Genomic DNA, 23,180 nt, shown 5'->3' with positions numbered 1-23,180 from the left:
AAAACGGTCTCTATTTTAATGTTAATTTAAAAGCATGGAGTTTAACCCTAACCCCCTAAACCCTACACAAAATTCTATTCCAGTTCATTTAAATTGTCCTTTAATGTTGATATGTGCATTACGCAGCTGTACTGAAAATTTCCCAAAAATTTCTAACTAGTAAATTTGGATAAGTTTAGGAAGGTAAATTTAATTCGGACATCACAAAGTTTAACTCAGTTTCTTTTGCACAAGAATGTGTTAACGTTAGCACTGTATTAAACAGTTTTGATTGAGTTTCTAATGTTTAAAATGAATTTAAGATTGCCACTGTCATACTGGAAAGCAGCATCTGTTAAAACATTTAATCCTCAACCACAGATAACTATAAAAAAAATCTAAACTACTATATCAACCATGTGTCTATAAGACTTAGTATAGAAAGTAAAACCAATTACTAGTTAGTTTGTTTTTTGTCATTTTGACTCTGTAGGAGTTTAGATAAAAGAAGATGGGGTTGGCTTTGAGTCTTCTTTTAAGGAATAACAGCTATTCTATAAACAAGATGGTCAAAAGTAACTGGATACATGTCTGATATACAGCTTCAGAAAACATATAAAAGAGCTTAAACAGTTCTGGTATATATATATATATATATATATATATATATATATATATATATCCATCCATTCACTTCCGCTTATCTTTTTCAGGGTCGCGGGGGGCGCTGGAGCCTATCCCAGCTGTCATAGGGCGAGAGGCAGGGTACACCCTGGACAGGTCGCCAGTCTGTCGCAGGGCCAACACACAGGGACAGACAACCATTCGCACTCTCATTCACTCGCACATTCATACCTAGTGGCAATTTGGATTATCCAATTAACCTGTCTAACCTATCCCCACAAGCTGCATGTCTTTGGATGGTGGGAGGAAGCCGGAGTACCCGGAGGGAACCCACGCAAACACTTTTACTTTTGTCCATGACGCGCTTACCTTCAAGGTCATGCTTCACATGAAAACCAAAATAGTTCTGGCCTTTGGCCAGATCTGAATTAGGGTGGGGGAGGTTCAATTTGCCATGTTGCAACGGGCTTAGCTTCTGTCTTGCTAGCTTGCGCGCTGCGCTCAGTGGATCTGCGTTCGACTACTCCGCCTAGGCTGCACTGTCGAGCGCAGATCCACTGAGCTCTCAACACAGACAGCATCGTCAGAAGAAAAGTTGATCAAATAAATTAAAAATTTTGTATTGTTCGATACATATGCGTACCGAACCGAAAGCACTGTATCGAACGGTTCAATATCGATACGAGTATCGTTGCACCCCTAATATATATATATATGTAAAGACCCACAAACAAACAGAAACCTAAGGTGGTTGCAGTAAATGCTTGGCAGAGCATCTCAAAAGATTAAATGTAAAATTTGGTGAAATACATGTGTTTTATATTTCATTGCAAGTCATTAACTAAAAAGGACTTTCATCCAAGCATTAAAAACAGCCCTTACCTATTTTTGGTTACCCCTAAAATTGGGATAGCGTGTATAATAATATAATGACTCCAGTTCCTTAACAACTAATGCAACACTATAGTTGAACCCCTTGAGCTAAAAGGTTTGTAAAACCTTGACTACTGAATGTCATCAAAGACAATTCGAAACTCAGTTTCTATAAATTGTTCAAAAGAAAGAAAGAAAGAAAGAAAGAAAGAAGGAAATCAGCTAATTGCCAGAGTTTCCGAAGAGCACTTTAAAGCTTCTCTGGACTCGACTCATTTTTCTTTTTAAAGAGATTTTTGAGCTTTAAAGGTTTCTTGCTCTTTTCCTTTTCCTTGTTCCTGTCATCTGCAGCCTCCGAAGGCAATGAGGGAGCAGGGAGGACAACCCTTGGTTTTGGCAGAGGTGGGTCCATCTCTGCTCGCAGCCTGCCAGCAGAGAGGTTTGTTGCTGAAGACATGGAGCTGCATGATTTTTCAAGGATTCCATCATAAACAAGCTGGCTCAGCGGCCCAACAGTAAAAAAGTCTGATGAAGACTTCCATGGCACCTGGGAAGTTAACATGAGATCAGGCTGCACATTGTGAGCTGCCAATGAACTTGATTCTGATAACTCTTCCCTCAAGATGAATTGTTTAGGCATTTCCCTTGGGATATCAACTCTATCCCAAGAGATTTTTCCAGTAGGAGTGTCTATGGTGCTTTCAGCATCCTCTCTCGGCATTCTTGGCATTCTCCTTCTGAGAGAACCAGCAGATATTTCAAGTTCATTTCTCAGTAAACCTTTACTTGTTGATGGCTCTAAACAAAACTCTTGCATCTCTGTAGAGGATGAGGTGTCCACAAGTGCTTCGAGTCTCTCTCTGGGCAGTATCTTCATTGCAGCAACATCTGTATAATACTCCAGCTCATCTCTAGATATTTTTCTTGTTGGTATTCTGGTTGTCTCAACTATTTTGTCTTTTGCTGATCCCCTCACAGAGGAATCAAATTGATTTTCCCCTTTATGGAACGCATGTTTCCTGGAACCTGTGTCTTGGGAAACTCCCATTGAATCTCTAGTAATCCTTCTGGAGTCAAATAGATGTTCAGGATCATCCCTTGTCATCTTTCCTGAGGAAGTGTCAGTTGAAGCGCCTATCATATCTTTTGATATCTTCCTTTTTGCTAGATCTGCTGATGCTTCTACTTCATCCCATATCATCTTCCTCACATCTATTCCCAAATCACTTCTTTCTCTGAATGTATTCTTTGAGGGAACTTCTGTCAAATCCCCCACTGTGTCCTTCTCTACTTTCCTGGGTGAAAACTCTGCATCTGTCTCATTTGAAATTCCCTTTTTAAGCGCAACATCAGTGGAAAGTCCAGTCCTGTTGCGTGACATCTTCCTTGATGTTGAATCTATACATGACTCTTCTGCAGACATTTTTAAAGAAGATGTTTCCAACGAAGTATCCAAGGTTTTGTCTCTAACCATCTTGCTACAGGCAATATCAACAGAAGTTTCAAGGTCTTCCACTGATATTTTGTGAGCTGGCGATTCAACAAGAGCCTCTACTTCTTTAGTTAAAGTTTTTGTAACAGGGCTCTCAGCAAGCAGCTCAGTGTCATCGTGATAGAGCTTTCGAGAGGAGATGTCAACAGCAGAACTAGGGAACAGTTTGCTGAGAGGAGGAGAAGTCATATACTCTGAATCTGAGAACCTTTCTTGGGAATCTCTATTAGTGAGAGAAAGGAAAAGAAGCATAAGCAAAGAAAACAGGAAAGGAAAACAAATCAAAGGACAGCTAAGGCTGGTATAAAGGTAGGGTAAGAAAGTGGTTTAAAAATGCACAGCAAGTGCATTTTTAAAAGTTGGGAACAGGCAGACATACTGTTTTTTTAGTGTTTTTCGGAAATGTTCCTCTTCCTCGTCATAGGAAGAGTAGGGAGTTCGGATGGGGATAAGAAGGTCAGGGTCTGGGGAGATCATGGCGGCTGATGGTTGAGGAATGATCCCGGAGCGGCGTGACCGACGTATGGATACCCGTGCCCGAGGAGACCGTTTAAGTGGTGCAACTGCAACTGGTGAGAAACAATTATTAAAAATGAAGAATCTATGCAGAGCAGATCCTGTAAGAGCAGAAATTAATATGTACCCTAATTTTCATTCCAGAACACTACTAATTAAACTTTGTCTGTGAAGCTGCAGTAAATGTACGGTTAGAGAAGTTTGGTGATGTAGGAACAAGGATGGTATATACATATATGTGTACGTATACTAATAACACCCATTAACAATATAGTTAACAATTTCTTTTACCTCTTTAGTATTTCTGTTATTTGTGAAGCGTTATTAAGGAAGGAATCTGAGCACCTGTTATGAGTGCTTGTTTTTCTTTTTCAGTCAATGAGTTTGTGTATTCTTAGCAAAACACAAACTTATCAGCTACTTAACAAATCCTTCACTTTGGAAATATTTCAGAGTTTTGAGGTTGAACACTGCATACACTATTGTACTTTGATTCTGATCACAAATTCAGTTACTAGAGTTATTTATCTTTCATTCTAAAAAGTTTTAAATGTGCTGTAACTGGGATCCATTTAATATTGGAATATTTTTTGAGACAGAGGATAGTTTTGTCATATATCAGGTTGTCATTAAACTCATATTTGCAGGCAATACAAACCATATAACTTAATGCAAAATATTAAATTCAACACCTATTTGCATACTTCTGAATGCATTGATTGGAAGTGTGCAAATCACATATCACGTTCCAGATTCCAATCAAATCTAACGCTGTGTGACACTGACAATAACAAGGACTTAACTAAAGCCTTAAAAGCTCCTCCTTCCTGTTTCTTACCTGGTATCTGAGGTAAAATAGGAGAGGTAGGCTCATCTAAAAGATCCTCTATGGAGCCATGAATGGAGCTGTGGCACGAACAAGATGACTGGCACACTCTAGGCAACCCCAGGGCAATTGAGTCGGAGTAGAGTTGAGCAGTGAGTTTTGCTAAACCCGGATTCCTGATGATGGGAAAGCCACAGAGGAGCTCAATATGTTGCCAGCGATGAAGACGCTCCCGCAGGCAGGCTGTTACTTCAGACAAGGCATTCCTTTAAGAGATTCAAAAAGCTTTGTGATGTAATTTGTTGAATCTTTATATTGACAGAAACAAATACCTGCACAGAGGTAACTTTGTGACTCACTTGGCCTCCAAAATCTTGTGGTCTACTTGGTCTAGAGAGGAGCTGTGGGCCACGTGGAGTGTCCCCAGCACAGAGCTTCTCTTCTTCTTAATCCTCTCTGCCTAGAAAAAAGCATACATATGAGTCTGGGCACTTACGTATGAAGGATAGTCACTATAAACATTATTACTCTTATATTGCTATGCATTACCTCCTCCTTGGCAGTGGCAAGCTGTAGTTCTGCACTCTGCTTTTTAACATTGTAGTACTGCACCTCTACCTCATGTGTCAGCTGCAGCCACTGCTGAAGCACCTCTGTGACAGTCCAGCTGGCTTGCATGTCCTTCTCGGCCTGCTTCAGCGCTCCACGGACCTGAAGAGGTGGCAAATGTTAAAAATCATCAGTATGCAGAAAATAATTTAGGGTAAAATCTTCAGGACTGCCAAACTAGGATGATGAGTGTCTTGCATTTGTGAAGCTGCTTGCTCTCGCTGCAGCATTTCTACCTGTTCCAGCTCCTCCTCTGCATATCTGAGGCGGCTCAGCTCACTAACAGCTCCCTGCCTCAGCTCATGCAGACGGTGAGCCTCTTCCTGTGCCCCCATGATCTCATCTCTCATCTTCTCCTCTAGGCTCTGTTTTTCTTCTGCCACATTACGCTTTTCTTCCTGGGCTCGCTCCAGTCTGAGTAAATCAAAGCGTGTTTAGTTCAATCACACAAAGCAAAGGCAATCCGGTAACTTACAGTAGCTAAGAGACTGACAGAGAGAAGAAGAAAAAAATCACAGTTCTTACTGTTCTTGTAGTTCTATGAGGCTCTGTTCAGCCCTCTGGAGACTTTCTAAATCTTTCATCATTTTGGATATGTGGACTTTGCTGGCTTTGTTCTGAGCCTGGGCAAACCAGCAGCCGCCGACTCCCATCACAACTGACACAATGAGCAGCAGGTCTTTCATGTAGTTATGAGGGGGCCCTATGATTGAATGGACATCAGATCGCTTTAAATAATAATCACATCAAAATGTATTTCTATAGCACATAGTAATACAACAAAGTTGAGCAAAGTGCTTCACACTCGGTCAGAGCAATAGCATAAGACAGAATAAAAGAAACAGTTAAAAGGAGGGCAGGATACAATATGAACACTATGGGTAAAAAAACACATAACTAGCCACAAAATAGCATACTAATTTGAATCAAAAGCCAGACTAAAATAATAAGTGATAATAATAAGACGTAATTTAAAAGATTGGACTCTGAGGAACGAATATAAGGAAGGAGGTTATTCCAGAGTCTGGGAGCTACGACAGCAAAGGCCTGATCACCTCTGGACTTCAGACGAGACCTCGGTTGCGTCAGGACCATTTGATTGGAAGATCTAAGTGCCTTATTAGGGATAGACAAATGGAGGAGTTCGCATAGATAGCTGGAAGCCAAATTGTTTAAAATTTAAGGTAAATTAAAAGGTAAGCAAGAGAATTTTGAAATTGATGCGATATTCAACAGGGAGCCAATGTAGGTTGGCTAAAACTGATGTGATGTGGGCATAATTTCTAGTACCAGCTAAGAGATGTGCAGCTGTGTTTTGAAATAACGATATGAACATTAAGTAAGTTGAAACGAAAGGCCTTAAATGTAAACCGATTTAGCAACTTTGCTGCCTGATCCATCATTTAATGCTGATTTTAGATTAAAGGTTAAGAGGAAAAGTCATACAAAAGTAGTTATGCAATGTAAAGAATGGCAACAGGACATGAATGTATCTTTCCTGCTTCAAAGACATCAAAGATACTGTCTGAGGGAATAAAGGGAGGATTTCTTCTTACGTGTAGGTGGTCCGAACAGAACAACATCCAGAGCTTTGATGGTGAGCTTCTGTTTGTCTCTCTGGTCCTGAACTCTTAGCTGGCCACTCAGGAATGAAGGCTCATTAGCTGCAATCCTACAAATTGATTTTATGGTTTTTATTTTAATGCCTTATTTGGGATTACGAAAATATGCATACATGTGTGTTTTTAGGGTTTCCAGGGTGATGAGCCCTGCCTTGTATAACATATGTATGGTTGCCAGAAGAGAGTTAACAGTAGCAAAAGCAGAAGAACAATGGCGATACATGTTGACTACAGATATCACTGTGAATCAAACAAACGGGAGAGAATGTGGTTCCCTCAAAACTTAATCTGAGAATATAGTTTCTAGAAGACCAACTTGTTTATGTGGCGAATTGCCTGTACACCCTCTTCAGTTATTCTCACCTGGGGAGTGTGTTTCCATTGACCTTAAACTCTTTAAAATTTCTCTCATACTGTGGCAATTCAACAAAATCCTTCAGCCAGCGGAGCACGTCATCCTGAGTCCAATTATGTACTAAAAGAAAACAAGATAAAGTTTCAGATAAAACATGATACTGGACACAAACACACACACACTCTGTTACACCCGGATACCTTCGGATGACTTCCAGCTTCTCCAGAGCTCCTCAACTGTGATGTGCTGGTCTTCTCTGTGCAGGTTGCTGTGTTTGTTAGTCTGCTGCTGCTTCATGTCTTCAATAATGAACTGCGACATTGGAGAAAAACAATACAACAGAGTGAAAATAGGACTTTTTAAAATTTTATTATGAGGTACAACACTAAAATGCGAAGATAAGTGTCACAAGGACATCATATTGTTTGAACTTTATGTCCAGGATAAATAGAGTGAGTGCTGGTGTGAGTCATGTGCTTAGATTTCAATCTAGGAATAAGGAGCGGTTGTTTTTAGTTTGCATTTATTTAGAATGGTTGCAGAACCATAAGTGTGTGTTGCAAACTTCAGGGATTGCGTGTGTGTGTTGGTGCTGTCTTGGAATGTGTGCTTGGCTCTAGACGAAGGCTTCATATGATGGCTAGAGGAATTTTGGGACTTTGATGAGCCCAGACCCCTCCTCTGACATCTCTATGGTAACTGCAACCTGAGACCCTGGATACTGTATCCCTGAGCTGCATTCTGGAAGGCAAAGGCATTAGAGAAGTCTAGGTTGATTACCTGACGCACTTACAAACAGTATAGCAGCATATTAACGTTGAGGTAGTTTACCATTCAAAGAAATCTGAGGGGGAAAAAAATTGTCATGACACACTGCTTACTGTTACGAATGACTACAAAGGTCACCAGTGTAACGGTTTTCTATTTGTGCAAACCAATTTTTGTCACTGAGCCAAAGGCAAAGTTATACTGCTATCCTTGAAGGAGCATTTGACTCTAGCAGCAGTGATGACACCTGTTGTTGCACTGCTAAACACTGTGTGCATCAATCATGCAAAAACATACAAGCACAGGGATTAAGTAAAATAATTCAATAAATAAATAAAATAAGAAAATGGGTTACATATTTCATGAAGAGCAAGGTGTCTACCTCCACACTCTCTTCCACCTCAATCCCCCCATCTTGGTCATCGTCCATCATCTGATGGATGCTCCGAAGGGCCTCCAAGCTGAAGCGATCAGCCTCGCTCATGCATGGTGGAGACACTACGGCGCAGGGGTCTGCATGGGTGGGAAAGGCAATAATAATACATCTCATTATTTTGCTCAGTTTATTCCAAAAGAACTTTAATTTGCCAACTTTACATCGTTATTTAAGCTGATCTATAAGAGCTTTTCATTATTTTGGCTCACATAGCATCATCTATAATGTCCACAAGATCAACATGGAGAGCCTGGGATATTTTACTGTCTCCTTTGTGCATTTGGTAGTTATCACTATATCTCAAAAAAAAAAAAAATCCCATGTAATAGCAATTCTAAATTGCATGTTCATCCGCTGGGAATTACACTGTTCTGTTTAAAAATGGTTAAGAGTCCCGAAGTAAAGTACAATAAATCTCAGTGTCCTCTGTCTGATTCTGGAGAGGTACATTACTTGCATCCTTTTCATTCTTAATGTTTGCTTTGTTTTGTGTATGTATCCCTTTTTTCCTAACAATATACTTAAAATACAATCCTATCAACCTATTAAAATAAAACGAAAGTAAAAGCAACACCATTTCAACCCAGATAAATTAGAATAAAATGGAAGACAAAATGGAAATTAAACCAAGTGCCCAGTCAGTACAATACATTAGCTGAGAGTTAACAGTTTCCCTTTAAAATCTACTTATTAGTTAAACAGACTGCGGAGGTGGTTTTGTCACTGGCTGCATTCAATGTCAAGAATCATTGAATTTAGTCGTTATGTGGTGTTTCTAATATAAACAATCTCATAAATACTGTACTCAAATTCTTTTTTGGTACTTTTAGTACTTTTTTATGACATTAGGAAACTACCCAAAGTCTAAAGTTCCAGTTTTCTGAATGAATTTATTAGAGTTAAATGGGCTTAAAACAGCTTTAACAAATTTTAGCAAACAAATAAGGTTTTAGGATCAAGCCTTCACTCCATGAAGCAACACACTATGAGAAAATGTGCAGGAAATACATTTCATTGAATCATAATGATGACTCAGTGGAGTCATTATAATCAAATTGACCGTTGTAATTTGGTTTAAATCGTACAGTGAGTTCCTGGCTTCAGTACAAGTACACTGATGCATTAGAAGATGACGCATAGCTTTCCGTCATCTGTCAGTCTGCTGAGTCACAGCCCATTTTCGTCTCAGTGACTCTCAAGTCTGAGTGTTTCAAGGGGCAAGAGGCTGAGAGTCAAAGGTCTGCTAGCTGAGCCCACCTTGAGCCACCTCCAGTGATGCTAACCACTCTGTGCCAAAAATGTAATGAAGAAATAATCCATGAGTAAAGAGAGAGAGGGGGGAGAAAGCAAGAGGGAGAGAGACTTCTATGGAAAAAACAAACAAACAGAGGATTCCCATTTCGCTGCATCCTGCCCTTAATCTTCTTACAAAAATATCGGCATTTATCTCTGAAGGTTCTTGTTTTGTTTTTTCATATGAAGCAAATCCTCTGGGAATTTTTGCATTTTTAGACAGTTACAACCATATGAGCCATATGTTTTTTTCCTGTGCAAGATTATCTTAAAACATACACAGATACATAAACACAGGGTGTGTTTTCAGAAGGTTTCTCAAGTAAGGAAGAACAGCAGAAAGTAGGAGTAAAATGATTTCAGATTATTAACTGTTTGAATGATGTAGGCATCTCTTACTCAACACAAGTAATGTGCTCTTTTTGTGATAAGTAGGAGGGGAAACTCATTTAAAATGGAATAGCAGAACATTTGGTAACCCGATGTTTCACTTGCTGCTGTCATAACAGAAATCTATGACAGTTACAGGCTATATGTTTTTTTTTTCTTATCATCACCACAGGCAGGAGAATCTACAGTAACGACATATTTTTTAAAAGCAAAGATATTTATCCCTCGTTGAATTCCAGAATAACGAGAAGCTGCTTCGATGATGGAGCTTCTTCTGCCTCACAAGGTGGTGTAAACAAAGGGACCTACAACAGTGTTTGTGCCTTTACTGCTCACTTTGTGTGAGAATTGATGTGTGGTGCTGTTAGGAATCACTTATATTTAGGGACAACAATTAAAGTTAATTAATTACTGCCAGGGTTAAGGTTGGGGCAGCAACGAGTAGAAAAGGACTCCAGGAAATAACTGTAGGACGACGTAAATGTCCTCTGTAGCGATGGGAAACACAACTGTGAGTTTGTGCGCAGGGGATTGTGTGGGTTTAAAGATGTCCCTGTAGGACCTCCACATAAAAACTTTCCACAGGTGAGCGGAAGCTGCTGGAATCCTGTGAGAGTGGAGCACATTGTGGCACATGTATATTTAGATTAAATTGTCAGAACGCTATTATTAACCCCTGTAACAAGTTTGTGCCCGATTAATGGGCACGTGTTTGTTTGTTTTTAACAGATAAACAAAAACAACAAACAAAAAGTTCCTGTTTCCTAAATATATTTTTGGCAGCACGTGCAGGTTGCACAAACACCCCAAAACGGAATTCTACTAACAGATGCTCTGATAACCTGATGGTTTTCTTTTAAAATAAACAAACAAATAAATGATAAAGGTTAAATTTTCAGGTTAAATGTTAAAAAATGAGTCTTTCCTTAAGTTTAAGTGTCAAATCGCCGACTATCATCGCTATAATCGGCGCAACATCAACAGTGATAGTGCAGATTTAAGATCCAGTTTAAATACTTAGTCATGCTTTACTTTCTTTCGTGTTTTCTCTTTTGTTGGCGCCATGCATCATTCAGTACATACGCGCCGGGTCGAAACTTGCGCTCTCACCGGGGATGGTAACACCCTCGAGGTCCCCGGCAACTTGTGCGGCCCAGAAGAGCGCAGCGGGGAAAACGAGCAGTAGCGGGGACGGAGGGAACATTTCACACGGATGGCAATGTTGTCGTCCAAAGCTGAGAAAGTTCTCAAAATAAACGAATAAAGAACGTATACATAACCAAACCCCCGTTTCGGAGGCACCAGCGACAGTCTGCGAAAAAGTGTTAAGCGATCTGCGTTGCTATTATGGGTACATCCAGAAGGGAGATGTGATAGGCTGCTGATGTTCACTGGAGAAATCTGGCAGTGGCACTGGTGTGCAGATTGAAACGTAAAGTTTAGGTGGGTAAAAATGATATATAAAAAAGTTTTAATCAAAGCGTAATTCAAACACAAAAAGGATAAATCAAAGTTTTTCAAACTTGCGCATGATATTCCAGGAAAAAGACAAAAACAACATCAAAACATCTGATTCTGATATAATAAAACCATATTCAGTGTGATATAATCATCAGAATAAATGGTCCTGGGTGAGATACAATTTTTTTTTAAAAAAAACAATCCAGTTACAACTTAAAGGCACAGCAGTTTAAATGGTGGTTGATCTGTTTTCTGATTTTCATAATCCAACTAGTCGTACAAAAGGTTCCCTGGCCTCTCTCTCCCTGCAGCCCTTTCCCAGAGATGTCATGTTCCTCCTCAGAACTCCACCCCCTCACTCCATTTGCAGCATGGGGGCCTCTTAATTAGTTTTCCTAACATATTTCCCAGCCATACAAACGGGGGTCAGAGTTAGTTTCCTTTTCGTTAAGGTAGGGACAACCGCTATAATACACTGTACACTGTCGAGTGTAACCCTTAATGTTTGGATGAGGATCAATTAAATCCCATAGATCTCACTATTGGAAGTATTTCCTGAGATCAGCTAATGATTGGCTGTCCTGATATCATCGCCTGACTGTCTGGGTGAGGGAGTCGTATCTGTGATTGGAATTCTTCGAGCTATTTGAAAGGGTTTTGCCAATGTTTGCACAGCTGTTCATTAATGATGTCTATATGTAGCTATGCCATTTATTACATGCTTACAGGAATGCTCAGATGCACACTCTTGTTAAAGTAAAAGCATTGCTAGAAGCATAAAGAGAGATGGACTAAAGCAGACCACACAGATACACAGGCATACACACCAAACACACAAACATTAACAGCAACAAAGTGTCAGGTTTCATTCCAGCAATACGGCTCCCAGTTTAAAAATAAGTCAGACAGATTTGACCTCTATCCCGGGTAGCATGCTTCAGTGGATAGTGTCTAAGCAGGCCCCAGCAGGAAGTGAGTATACAGCATGTTTGGTTTACATGATAGACAGAAACAGGAAAAGAGTGCATACATATTCAAGATTATGCACAGACACTGATATTATCAATTCACCAAGACATGGACACTGGAGGAAAATTGAGTCAGGATATTGTGACTTGGTGATGCAGTAATTCACAATTAAATATTTCATCAGGTAGGTATATTTCCAAATATTTTAAATACCTCTGCTCCTGCAGACCAAGACAAGGATCAAATACATCAGTTTTTTGGGGCAATTAAAGTTGGAGCTTCTGATTTCATCATTAGTGTTTAAAAAAAGAAAAGAAAAGAAAAAGAAAGAAAGGAAGAAATTAAGAGATGATTCACCTATTTTACATACCGGATGGGTCCAGTTGTTGTATGCTTAGAGGATGGTCACAGAAGGGACATTTACACTTTGTTTTACAGTCTAACCCTTTACTAGAAGCACCTTTTGTCACATCAACAGCTATTTTGAAATAAGTAATAATTCAATTTAAGCTAACATGTCTTTGAAACAGAGCACCAAGTAAAAAACGAATCATGCATATACAGACAGAACAAGGAAAGCCCACATAGAACAGTCTCAGGAAGGTTTGACTCAAGACTGTTCACGCAGGGCTTGAAACAAATAATTCACACTGGGAATTCTTCTCCTACCCATACCCTTCTCTTCATCGTCTCACTCTTATCTCTTATTCTTGGTATAACTGGTACTAAACTAGTTATTATTGCCATGAAAACGCATTTACAACTTATACAGCATAACAGCATAATGCAATAATATCTTGTCAGCTTGTACAAAATTAAGCAAGTCAGATCCCATAGGACTAGGATGTTACCACCTTGGTATGATTGTTCAAACTTTTATCCTGTACCTCATCACTTAATGACCCAAAGGGCAGCCAAAGATGACTATTAGCTCTGCTGAACTTTTGTTCAGGCATTGTTTGAAAAAAACTAAATTCAACAAAAGGTCAGCAGCAGTATGACACTAATGATAAATTGGTTTACTGGGAAGAGATAGTATTTATTTCCCCCAGTACATGAGCTCACTTTAAAACCCTTTAAATCTCAGCTCAAACTAAAGATCAGCTCTTCAAGAAAGCAAGACATTTTTGACATTCCTCCTTTGCTTCTTGACTTTCTCTGAAAATATGCAAGAGATAAGACACTTTTTATAAAAGGCTTCACTTATATGTGGGAGAAAAAAATGACTGCTGCTGTATGCATTGCTATGGTAACAGGAGGAACTGCTTGTTTAGATTTGAGAACACTCTGACAGTGTATTACAGGCCTCTCCCTCTCTCTCTCTCTCTCCCTCTCTCTCTCTCTCTCACACACACACACACACACACACACTCTCTACATTCATTAAAAATTTCATCTTTGATATAAAAAAGAAACCAAAACTGTTCAGTGGCCTGGAAAACATAAAACAGCCAAGCCAATAACTGCAAGCAGACATAGAGATATCTTCATTTTCTAAAGTGCTTCCAAAGACTGACTGACTCTTTTTCATTGCAACACACTGAACTGTTAACGACAGCAAGTAAGCTTTAAAAAAAAAAAGAAAAAGGTGAGAAGCTGTTGTCTGACTATTACACACATGAAAAGCAATTTTCATCTTGACTCAACTGAGAGAAAACAGGAATGGGAGGCAACAATATGAAAAACTATCTTGGTAACAAACTGATCTTACTATGCAGTGTATCATACAAAAATGTACCTCAGAAAAAACTTATAAAATACAATATGAATAAAATAATATAATAATATTCCTTGGTCCATAAAACTATGTTATTCTTACAAATTTTCCCTTGCTCAATGCAATTACAAGTTTGTGTTCATCTGCAAACATAATGCTGGTAGTAAGAAAGCAGTTAAAGTAGCTTCCAAACCTGCCAAGTATATAAAAACAAAACAAAAAGGTTATTTTACAAATGATGTTGCTATGGGAGTTAGATAGTTCACCTTCTTTTAGATGAAGAGCATGGATATCACGTTACTCTGAGTGGAGCTTATGATATATCCACAACAATCCACAAGAGGGTGATACAGTACAGTCAGAAATCACAACTCTTGCTTCTGAAGTTGTCTTTTTTTCCTCCTCATAGTTTCACAGTTCCTCTAACAAAGAACTTCTTAGCTTCTGTGCAATTCTTCACAGGTCCATGAGCCTCTTTGGGGAACATGCTCACATTTTCTCACTCAGTCACTGAGAGCACAATCACAAAACACGTTTAACTATGACAGCACCGACATAGCTGAAGTCCCAGACGACATGCCAGAGTCACTACTGCTGTAGGCTCCGTGGCCATCCCCGAGCCCACCCATCAAAGATGAAGGTGAAGATGAAGATGCGGGTGATGATGAAGAGGTGCTGTGTGACCGCAGAATAGCTCCAGCAGCACTGCAGTGAGGTCTTGGCCCTGGTTCGGGGGTATACGTGAAGGTCAAGGCAGTGGCGTAGATGATTCCATCACTGCGAACCAGCGTGACAGGGACCTGAACTGGCTGTCTCACCCAGCGCCAACCCTCCCTAAAGGCAGAGATGTCTGGCACCACGCAAAGGATGCTCTCCCCACATCTAAGGAAGCAAGCGGATGGGACAAGGCTTAAAAAAAAAAATGAAATGAAAACACACGGGAACAAAGTTAACACTCACAGACATATTTACCTGTACATGGTGTCTGCCTCCACATCTCCAAACCAAACTCTGAGGTTAGGGGTGAAGTTCTGTCCTGTCAGCTCCAACATAGCAACATCTCCTCCACCATTTAACTGGACAGAGACAAACATAAAATCAATCAAGTCTTAGAAGATTCATAATAGTTGAATAAAAACAAAAGAGACGTATACTTGGGTATCAAGAGTGTCACTCGTGTTTGCTGGTAACTAGAGCATATCTTCACCAGAAAAGGCTGTATGTGTACCTGCAGGCTTTCAACCACAGGGACAGGTGTTACTGGTGTGGGCACGGGGCCCATGCCCTCATAAAAGGTGTACTCTGCTTTGTCAGTACTAATGATAGTCCATGAAGCACCATCATTAATCATCTCCTTGTTGGTCTCTTTGGAGCACGGTGTAGCCTGAAAAACAAAACAAAACAAAAGAAACACAATTAATTTTAATTCCGTACAGTTATGTCCAACCAGGCACCATCATGGTGGCTGATAGAGGCTCGGACTGTTTTGTTTAACTCTAGAAACTGGTGCTCAAATCATACAAATGACTGCTGTAAGTACTGCTCTAAAACAGCTCTATTAATATTTATCTGTGACAAACAGATTCTTCTAATTATTGGTTTGTTTCAAACACACCAACACTGTTTATATTTATACGACCAAATCTGTCTTTGCAAGAAAAACAAAACCAAAAAAACACTAAAACCAAAATGTTTCTAATAACAAACTCTTAGGTAGCCCCATGCCAAATAAAATCATACATATTTTTTTATTTTTAAATTGCAATTTCTCTGGATAAGAAAATAAAAATGTCAAACTCTTATCTGTAAAGAAAAAAAACCTTCAGTAATAATTACCTATATTTTTAACTGAACTATATACTGATTCTTTGCAGTAGTATATAGATACATTAAAAAAAAAAAAAAAAGTAGGAACAGCCACATATGCCACATATAACACACAGCAGGTCATCTGTGGTTTGATTTCTCCGCATGTGTCAGACTGGATGGGTTGTTACCAACATCTGGTGAAAATATCATGTCAACAGCACTTTTAGAAATATATTTACTTTGAAAACTGATGACGTGTTCAGTTCTCATTTTACCTGCTATATACAAAATATATGAAGGAAAACGTGGCAGTTAAATATTATTCACACAGTCATTAAAACATTTGTCAAAATGTTTGACAACATTTGGTATTCACGGTCCTGGTCAAAAAGGTAATGTAAGTTCAACATTACATTATAAAATGCGGTCATAGGTTGTGCTTTTCCTGATGCCTTCGTACAGTATGATACAACTCTGCTTTATGTAGCGACATTACCAAAAAACCAAAGGGCTTGGAGAGGAGTTGGTAAAACAGTTAGGACTTTCTCTTAAGTACTAAAAAGATGTTACTCAGCTCATAAAACATTTTACTGACTATTCTATTGGCTGCATTTCACAACCCAAATATTTACAGGTAGTGAAATGCTCCAAAAATTCTGTGAAAAGCAAAACCAAATATGTTTTCTTAAGTCATTATACTGTTAGAAATAATAAAAAAATAAAAAATAATAATAACAACAAAAACAAGTCGCTTGTTTCTATTATTTAATCAGTTTTTAGAGTCAGAATCGCAGCAACATACTCACCAAGCCTTAGCATGAATCCTGCCCCAAACCTAAGACTTATAAATGCTACAGGGGATAAGTATCAGTAGTCTTCCTGTATCTGAAGTTGCTACACCTTCAGCTTTCAAAACCTTTACTGCAGCTGCTCTTCCTTGGATTGCAGAATTTGCAAAATAGTTCAGCCTACTTTTTTAAACTTCCCAAGAATGAAGAACTAAAGAAGGGGTTTATTTTAAGGAGATCCACACTGACAAAGACCTGATGACCAACACCAACATCAACCTTTGCAGTTATCATTTTACACCAGAAAACTATATTTATTGAAATAGGCTAGGACACATGACTAACTTTCTCTGAGGAATGAATCATCCTGACCCATCGACATCAGCACTACTAGTCACAGAATACAGACTGCAGTTGGCAATTCAGCCCATAGTAACTGTTCCTTAAGAACATCAATAAAATTATTATGTATAAATTGCGATTTTATGTTAATGTAAGTAGCACAGCACACTCCAGTGGAGCTGACATGAGAGCTTGCAAGTCAGCACTACAGATATGCCTTAAACATTTCAGAGCACAGAATGCTGATTATTTCTTCTTGATTTCCAATCCTAATTTTAATATCAAGACCTAATTTTGTGCACTTCTCTCTTTTTTTTAATAATTCAGATTTACTAGCTGCATTTACCAGCTGAATAATTCATGTGGTTATTGCATTTTTCTTTAGTGATACAAACTCAAAAAATATGTTTACTTCTGCTTTAGACATACTTCAAACCTGTTTAATTCTGGATCAGTCTGGATTTTGAGTCATTCCATAGTCACCCTTCAACAAGAAAATACTCCAAACGGCACTACTGGCAGATTTCCTCTCCTTAGCAACAGCAGCAATTTATTACTGTTTTGATACCTGCTCATCACAAAAAATCTAATATAACTTGATTTCACAAAAACAAAGTTGAAATAATTGAATATATACATGTCTGTGTGTGTCAGACTTTGCACACCTGGAACTGGATGATCCTCTCCTGTGATAGACAGAGATACATCCTGTCTGTATCTTTCAGGTAAAAGGCACACTTGTGAAGCTGGGACACCGGGTCATCAGCATCCATTAAAGCTGCTTGCTTGTCCACTTTTCGAATGATCTGGGGATCATAACACACTTATTGTAAGTACTGGTCACTAGGGGTGGGTTTTGATAATCGATTTATCGATTAAAATCGATTCTGGCTTGGATAACGTGATATCGATTCATTAAAATCTTGAATCGATTTTTTTAATATTAATTTATTTTGCCCGAAACGCCAGAATCTCAGGTTAAACCTCACAAAATTTCAAGAACCACCAAACAGCTAAAACAGTAAATGAGAGCAGGTACACAGATTCTGCACAAAGATGTAAACACAAAGCGCGGACCCGCCGACGGACCAGAATCAGTGAGATGTCGCCTTTCTCACCCGACGGCACGGACACGGTCGGGGCTGAAAGCCGACAGCTCGCTGATACCGATGTTTCGGCGGGTCCGCGCTTTGTATTTACGCCCTTTTTGCGCTGATTCTAAAGCTGTTAGTTTTATCTCTCTCCAAGCATTATTGACCGAACCAGCAGCAAAAGAGTTACGCTTCACAAAAACATCGTCATGAATTCCCTCTGACTTTTGCTGTTTTGCTTCCACCACACTTCATGCACAGCTCTCTCTCTCGCTTTCTCTCTGTACTTCAAGAACAGTTTCCCGTCTAAAAATCTGTTTTCTGCATTATTCGCTTGCTTGTTACGCACAAGTCTACCGTTGTTTACAGCGCTGTCGGCCGCTGTTTTTTTCCCTTTTACTTACTTCCGAAAATAAAGCCTCATTTCTGCTGTTCAATAGGCTTCTGAACAAATGTAAACTTTTTAAAATTATGCAAAATGCAAAACGCTTAGATGTGTCTGTAATAAAACCGCTGTAACTTTAGAGGTAATGTTCATGTGTTGATTAATGGTTTTCTTTCGTTTTTGATGTACTACAGAATATTTTTATAAAATCCCAGGCCAGGAAAATCACCTTCATGTTTTTCTGTGTTTTATCTTCAGCTACTTTGACACAAAGGCATCTGCTGTGATGCTCACACCTTTGATAAAGTCTTGCGAGTGTCAGCTTCCTTTTTATAGATACAAAAATATGTAATTGTACTGATCTGAATTATAATATTTCTGACTGTCTGAGGCAAAATTTCCCAGATTTAAATCGAATCGAATCGATTCGGGACCTTGCGAATCGGAATCAAATCGATTCTAGAAATCAGTGACGATACCCAGCCCTACTGGTCACGTGTATAAAGGATCACAAAGACATTTGGAAACATTGCATACTTCAAATCATCCACACACATGAATGTCAGACTATATTAGGAAACCTTGATTTAGACTGTGTGGGCTTTTACTGCTATTATTAATCTCTTTGTCAGTTCTGCTTTCCCATGCTGTCAAACTTGCATCATTCTTCATTTTATCATCACCTCTCTGGTCCTTGCTCTCTTTCCCCCCCAAGCCAATCAATCTCAAATCCCCACTGTTATTCTGCCAATATAGAAATGCAGTTCCTTGACTGGCCACTTGAGGCTTGCTCTACGGGTGAGTCAACAGACTCTGATGTGAATTTGGCCAGCTGTTCAGCGAAATTAAATTTGTTTACAGTTTTGGATTCTATATTTAATTTTGTAATTTATAGCAAGGCTACAGGGAATACCCTTTTTTGTGTGTTTTCTTTTATAGAAATCACTCATTTGCATGATACAGTGACACCTGGACGCTACTACAAGCAGCTCATTTTCTCACAAACAGACAACAGAAATAAAAAAGTGCCACATACCAGTCTTGGCAGGGCCATGCCAGTCACAGAACAAACCAATTTGACTGTCTGACCATAGTGAATATAGCCATCTCTTACAGCAAACTCCTCCCCTTCAGACTCATCATCGTCCACTAAATAAAAGAAAATAACAATTAAAAAAAAAGATTAAATGTCTCTTATTTAAAATCTTACATGATATAAAAGAAAAAAGTGTAGCTCACAGAGGTGAATGTAGAAGGCACCCCACTGTTGAGAGCTGGCATGAAAGTTTCCCCCCTCCACATGGAGATACCTGGTACTGACTGTCTGGGAACGCAGGCGGTTAAACAAGGCCACCTTTGTCCCAGATGCTATACATACTGGAGGGGAATAAAAAACAGAAAGTGAAACTGGAAAAAGAAAATCATTTTCAAATCCAACTTAAACATCAAGCTGTTGTGAAACCATTCAGCACTCTTCGATTTATGTGTGTCCAGCAACTCACAATCAGCATTTTTCAAGGACTGTTTCTTCTTGGAGGGCTTGGAGATGACCTTGATCCTCTTGCTGAAGAAGACTCCAATGTTGGCGCTGTTTCCATACAACATCTTTACAGATAGCATGAAGTGCTTCCTTTTATCTGAGTCACTGATATACAGCGTCTTAGCTGTGCAGAAGTGCTACCCGGGGAGAAGACAAAGGTTAGGGGATTTTTATTTTTGCTTTGCTTTTTGCTTCTCTCATATCTCCTACTGGAGAACAGGCTCATTAGCAGCATCTGTGCAATGCGAAAACATGCCGATGTGCAATAATATCAGCTACAGCGTGAACATGGTTAATAAGGTTGGTTTTTGTTTTTTTATGGTTTCTGCAGCAGCAAACAGGGGAAATTGCACAGCAAAGCATCTGTATATCTGACCCCTGTGGTTACTTCTGTTACTTTGCTTAGCATAGCACTTATGGAGCACTGAGAAAAGGCAAGCAATCTGCTTATTCATCGGCTGAGAAAATAATCAAAAGCTGACCTAAAGAGATAACATCTCTTTCTTCTCTATCTTAAAGATCCAACGTGAAGAGTGTTGTCAGGGAGACAATAAATCTTCACTTAAAAGAACCATTTTAACATCTGTCAACCTCTTATCACAAACTGAACACAAATTTAATCATACAAATTGTAACTGGATCCCACACAGGAAAATTAATAAGACAGCAGACAAACATCAGGCACTGCCATCGATGGAAGTCATCTTATCTCAGAAAAAGCAAACTCCTGATAGCAGTCAACAAGGCAACTATCTGACACTGATGTTTGGCCTCTAAATCACTGCATCTGTAGTGCCATTATAACTACCCACCTTGCCCTCCAGATTGAGCTGCTGCATCTCCTGCTCACTGTTGCCAATTCCAATGAAGGCACAAGGCTGGGCCTCCTGCTCAGTACAGCCCTCCTTCTCCATTTTTTCCAACTTCTTTTGCCATCCGGTGCCCATCAGATACACACACGGTGGAGGACAGAAAAACCTAAGTGGCACAAGAAGAAGTAAAGTGAGACATTTTTCTTTAAACACAATGAAACTTAGCAGTGCCACACAAACCTTTTTTCATTGCCATATGACTTTTGTGCGACTTTTGCGTGTAGAATGAGCACCGTTTGATCATCTTTGTCCTTCAAGTAGTTCCTCATGGCTTCCCTGCAATGTGGAGAAACGCATTAAACCTTTTAGAGCACTTTTTAATGACATGATCATTTTTCCCCTAGATTATAAAGTCTAAGATTGCACGGGGAACAGCTGGCTGTGTTTCTCACACTCCACCTTGTTAATCGCTGTGGCTGAGGTCGCTCACCAAACTTCCTGCAAAACAAAAACATCAGGGGAAAAGTCTTTGACACGTGGTTTTAGTGCTGGGGTTAGTGCAGCAGAAACATAAAATAAGCTTGAGGGAGAGTATGTAAGAAAACAGATTTAACAGAGGCGATGTGATTTTCTTTAAACGTTTTTTGGATTAGAAGAAAATTAGGCAAAACGCTGAAGAAAGAAATCGGGAATCGTTTGTTTTAATTAGCTAAGACAAATTTTATTTCTTTCTTCAGTATCTGACAAAGTTGCAGTTTTCTCTGAGGGTGTTATGCTGATGTAGTCAACTCTTAAAAGATATTAAGCCAAAATAAAAAACTTAAACTGGCAAAAAAAAGTTTCTGAAATTGTTTGAAACTTTCTTGATAGGGCAGTTCAATAAACTGTATAGAAAGCAGGCGATACTTCGAAGAATAGTTTTGCACAACTGAGCCCGCACCGAGCCACAAGGTAGTACTATTATGTGTGATATGCCTACTAACAACACCGAAAAACATCGCTCCCCCACCAAAAAAGTAGTACCAACTGCCAATATCTTCCCCAAATAAAAACAGTCAGGTTTTGAAAACATACAGCTTTAAATTTCTGCACTTACCCCGTTACAACGGGCGCCATCTTCCGAATAACTCTCCCCCCCCGGAAAAAAAAATTAAAAAAAAAAAAAAGTCCCAACAATCGCGAGATCCCTCCCCCAGTTCCCTGACCAAAGCCAACGGCACAACAGAAGAAGAAGCAGACTGGAAGGAAAAGAAGGGAAAGAAAGAGGGAGGGAAGAGAGGGAGGGGAGAGTGACGGGGCAAAAGGGGGTGAGAAGAGGGCGAGGGAGGGGCGACGGGCAGAGGGCAGACGCCACAACAACAGGCGTGGGAAAGTTGCAACGTCGCGCGAGAACGGAAAAACTCTCACAATACACACGCATAAAGGAAGGGTAGTTTTATCGCGAGATCTAGCGCCTTCACAACTCGCTGTTTTTTTTCCCACAGGGCGCGCGCGCTGTAACTCGATTCCCACGCTTATTGAGCAACGAAGCAGGCTGCACCTTTCTGTGCTGAGGAGCTAGAAACACGGCCGCGGGATAGATATGTGTTATATGAACTACAGCACTGGAAATATATGGGAGAGTGGAAGATTAAAGCACAGACCTTAAATGGGAAGAGTGGAGAATCACAGTGAATGCAGATGCTTCCACAGAGCCTGTTACAAGTAAAAGAGGCCAAGAGGGAATATCTACAATAACGTAGTCTAGAAGGAGGGTCAAAGATTGCTTAAACGGCTTGTGTTGTAATAGCGAGTAAGGCAGCTGGATTTAGATATATGGGATACATCACCACATTTAAATTATGATTCTCAGGCACACTGTGTAAAGTGTCAGGAAAAACAGAAGAGTAGCTCTTCCTCAGTTACATCTTAATGCAGGATCATTAATAGAATAATATAGATTTTAGTAGATTGGCAGCGCATCATTACAAAAGATGAGTTCACATGTGGGAGATCAGTGGTGGATGTGGAAAAAGGAGAGCAAATGCATTTGAGCATCAGGATACTGTATTAACCCCTAAGGAAATGATGTGGTTAGTGTTGCTCCAAGACAACAAGAACAGTAACAGACTGAACTAAATTAAATAATGCAATATATTACAAAGTTACGAAATATAAGAAATAGCTGTAATATATACAAAGAGCTCAATAATAAATATCCAGAATATTACACAGATAAAATATAGATGACTGACATTTTACTCGAAATTGTAAAACCGTGTTATTTTCAATGTAGAGGATATGTAAAAGGTTGTAACTATTGCAGTGTGTACTGTGCAGGTTGTACAGGGAGGAATGATTTGTCGTGCAGTGGTGCATTGGGGTAGTCCCAGTCTCTCACTGAACGTGCTCTTGTGACTGCCCAGCACATCATGGCCTGGGTGGGAGGTCATCATGATGTTGTCCTTATCTTGGACAACATCCGCCTCTCTGACACCACCTTA

The 23,180-nt window shown here is 39.5% G+C and overlaps 2 protein-coding genes across 3 annotated transcripts; both read right to left on the bottom strand.

Annotated features, from left to right (window-relative positions):
• Positions 1-671: 671 nt before the first annotated feature.
• Positions 672-11,825, bottom strand: LOC146385479 (stromal interaction molecule 2-like). 2 transcript variants are annotated; one of them, XM_084931232.1, is made up of 12 exons: positions 10,867-11,825; positions 8,047-8,177; positions 7,097-7,208; positions 6,905-7,016; positions 6,476-6,591; positions 5,445-5,622; positions 5,156-5,333; positions 4,860-5,021; positions 4,670-4,770; positions 4,323-4,576; positions 3,348-3,537; positions 672-3,191 (listed from the first exon to the last, which is right to left on the bottom strand). In XM_084931232.1, exons 1-12 carry the CDS (start codon positions 10,985-10,987, stop codon positions 1,727-1,729), a joined length of 3,120 nt encoding a protein of 1,039 aa, XP_084787358.1. In that variant the 5' UTR covers positions 10,988-11,825; the 3' UTR covers positions 672-1,726. The 2 variants fall into 2 exon arrangements, with proteins under 2 accessions (XP_084787358.1, XP_084787357.1); XM_084931231.1 differs by having other exon boundaries at positions 10,894-11,825.
• A 116-nt stretch (positions 11,826-11,941) lies between these two features.
• LOC146385478 (recombining binding protein suppressor of hairless-like) lies at positions 11,942-22,029 on the bottom strand. Its single transcript, XM_084931233.1, has 11 exons — positions 21,794-22,029; positions 21,157-21,195; positions 20,938-21,033; positions 20,698-20,863; positions 19,848-20,022; positions 19,585-19,722; positions 19,382-19,494; positions 17,535-17,675; positions 15,159-15,314; positions 14,903-15,006; positions 11,942-14,812 (listed from the first exon to the last, which is right to left on the bottom strand). The coding sequence occupies exons 1-11, from the start codon at positions 21,811-21,813 to the stop codon at positions 14,470-14,472; spliced, it is 1,491 nt and encodes a 496-aa protein (XP_084787359.1). The 5' UTR covers positions 21,814-22,029; the 3' UTR covers positions 11,942-14,469.
• Between the last annotated feature and the right edge of the window lie 1,151 nt (positions 22,030-23,180).

This window comes from Perissodus microlepis, chromosome 6, assembly GCF_051167445.1.
Source record: "Perissodus microlepis isolate ML-2025 ecotype Zambia chromosome 6, ASM5116744v1, whole genome shotgun sequence".
In the NCBI taxonomy this organism is placed as follows: domain Eukaryota; kingdom Metazoa; phylum Chordata; class Actinopteri; order Cichliformes; family Cichlidae; genus Perissodus; species Perissodus microlepis.
This window is presented reverse-complemented; position numbering and strand designations above follow the sequence as displayed.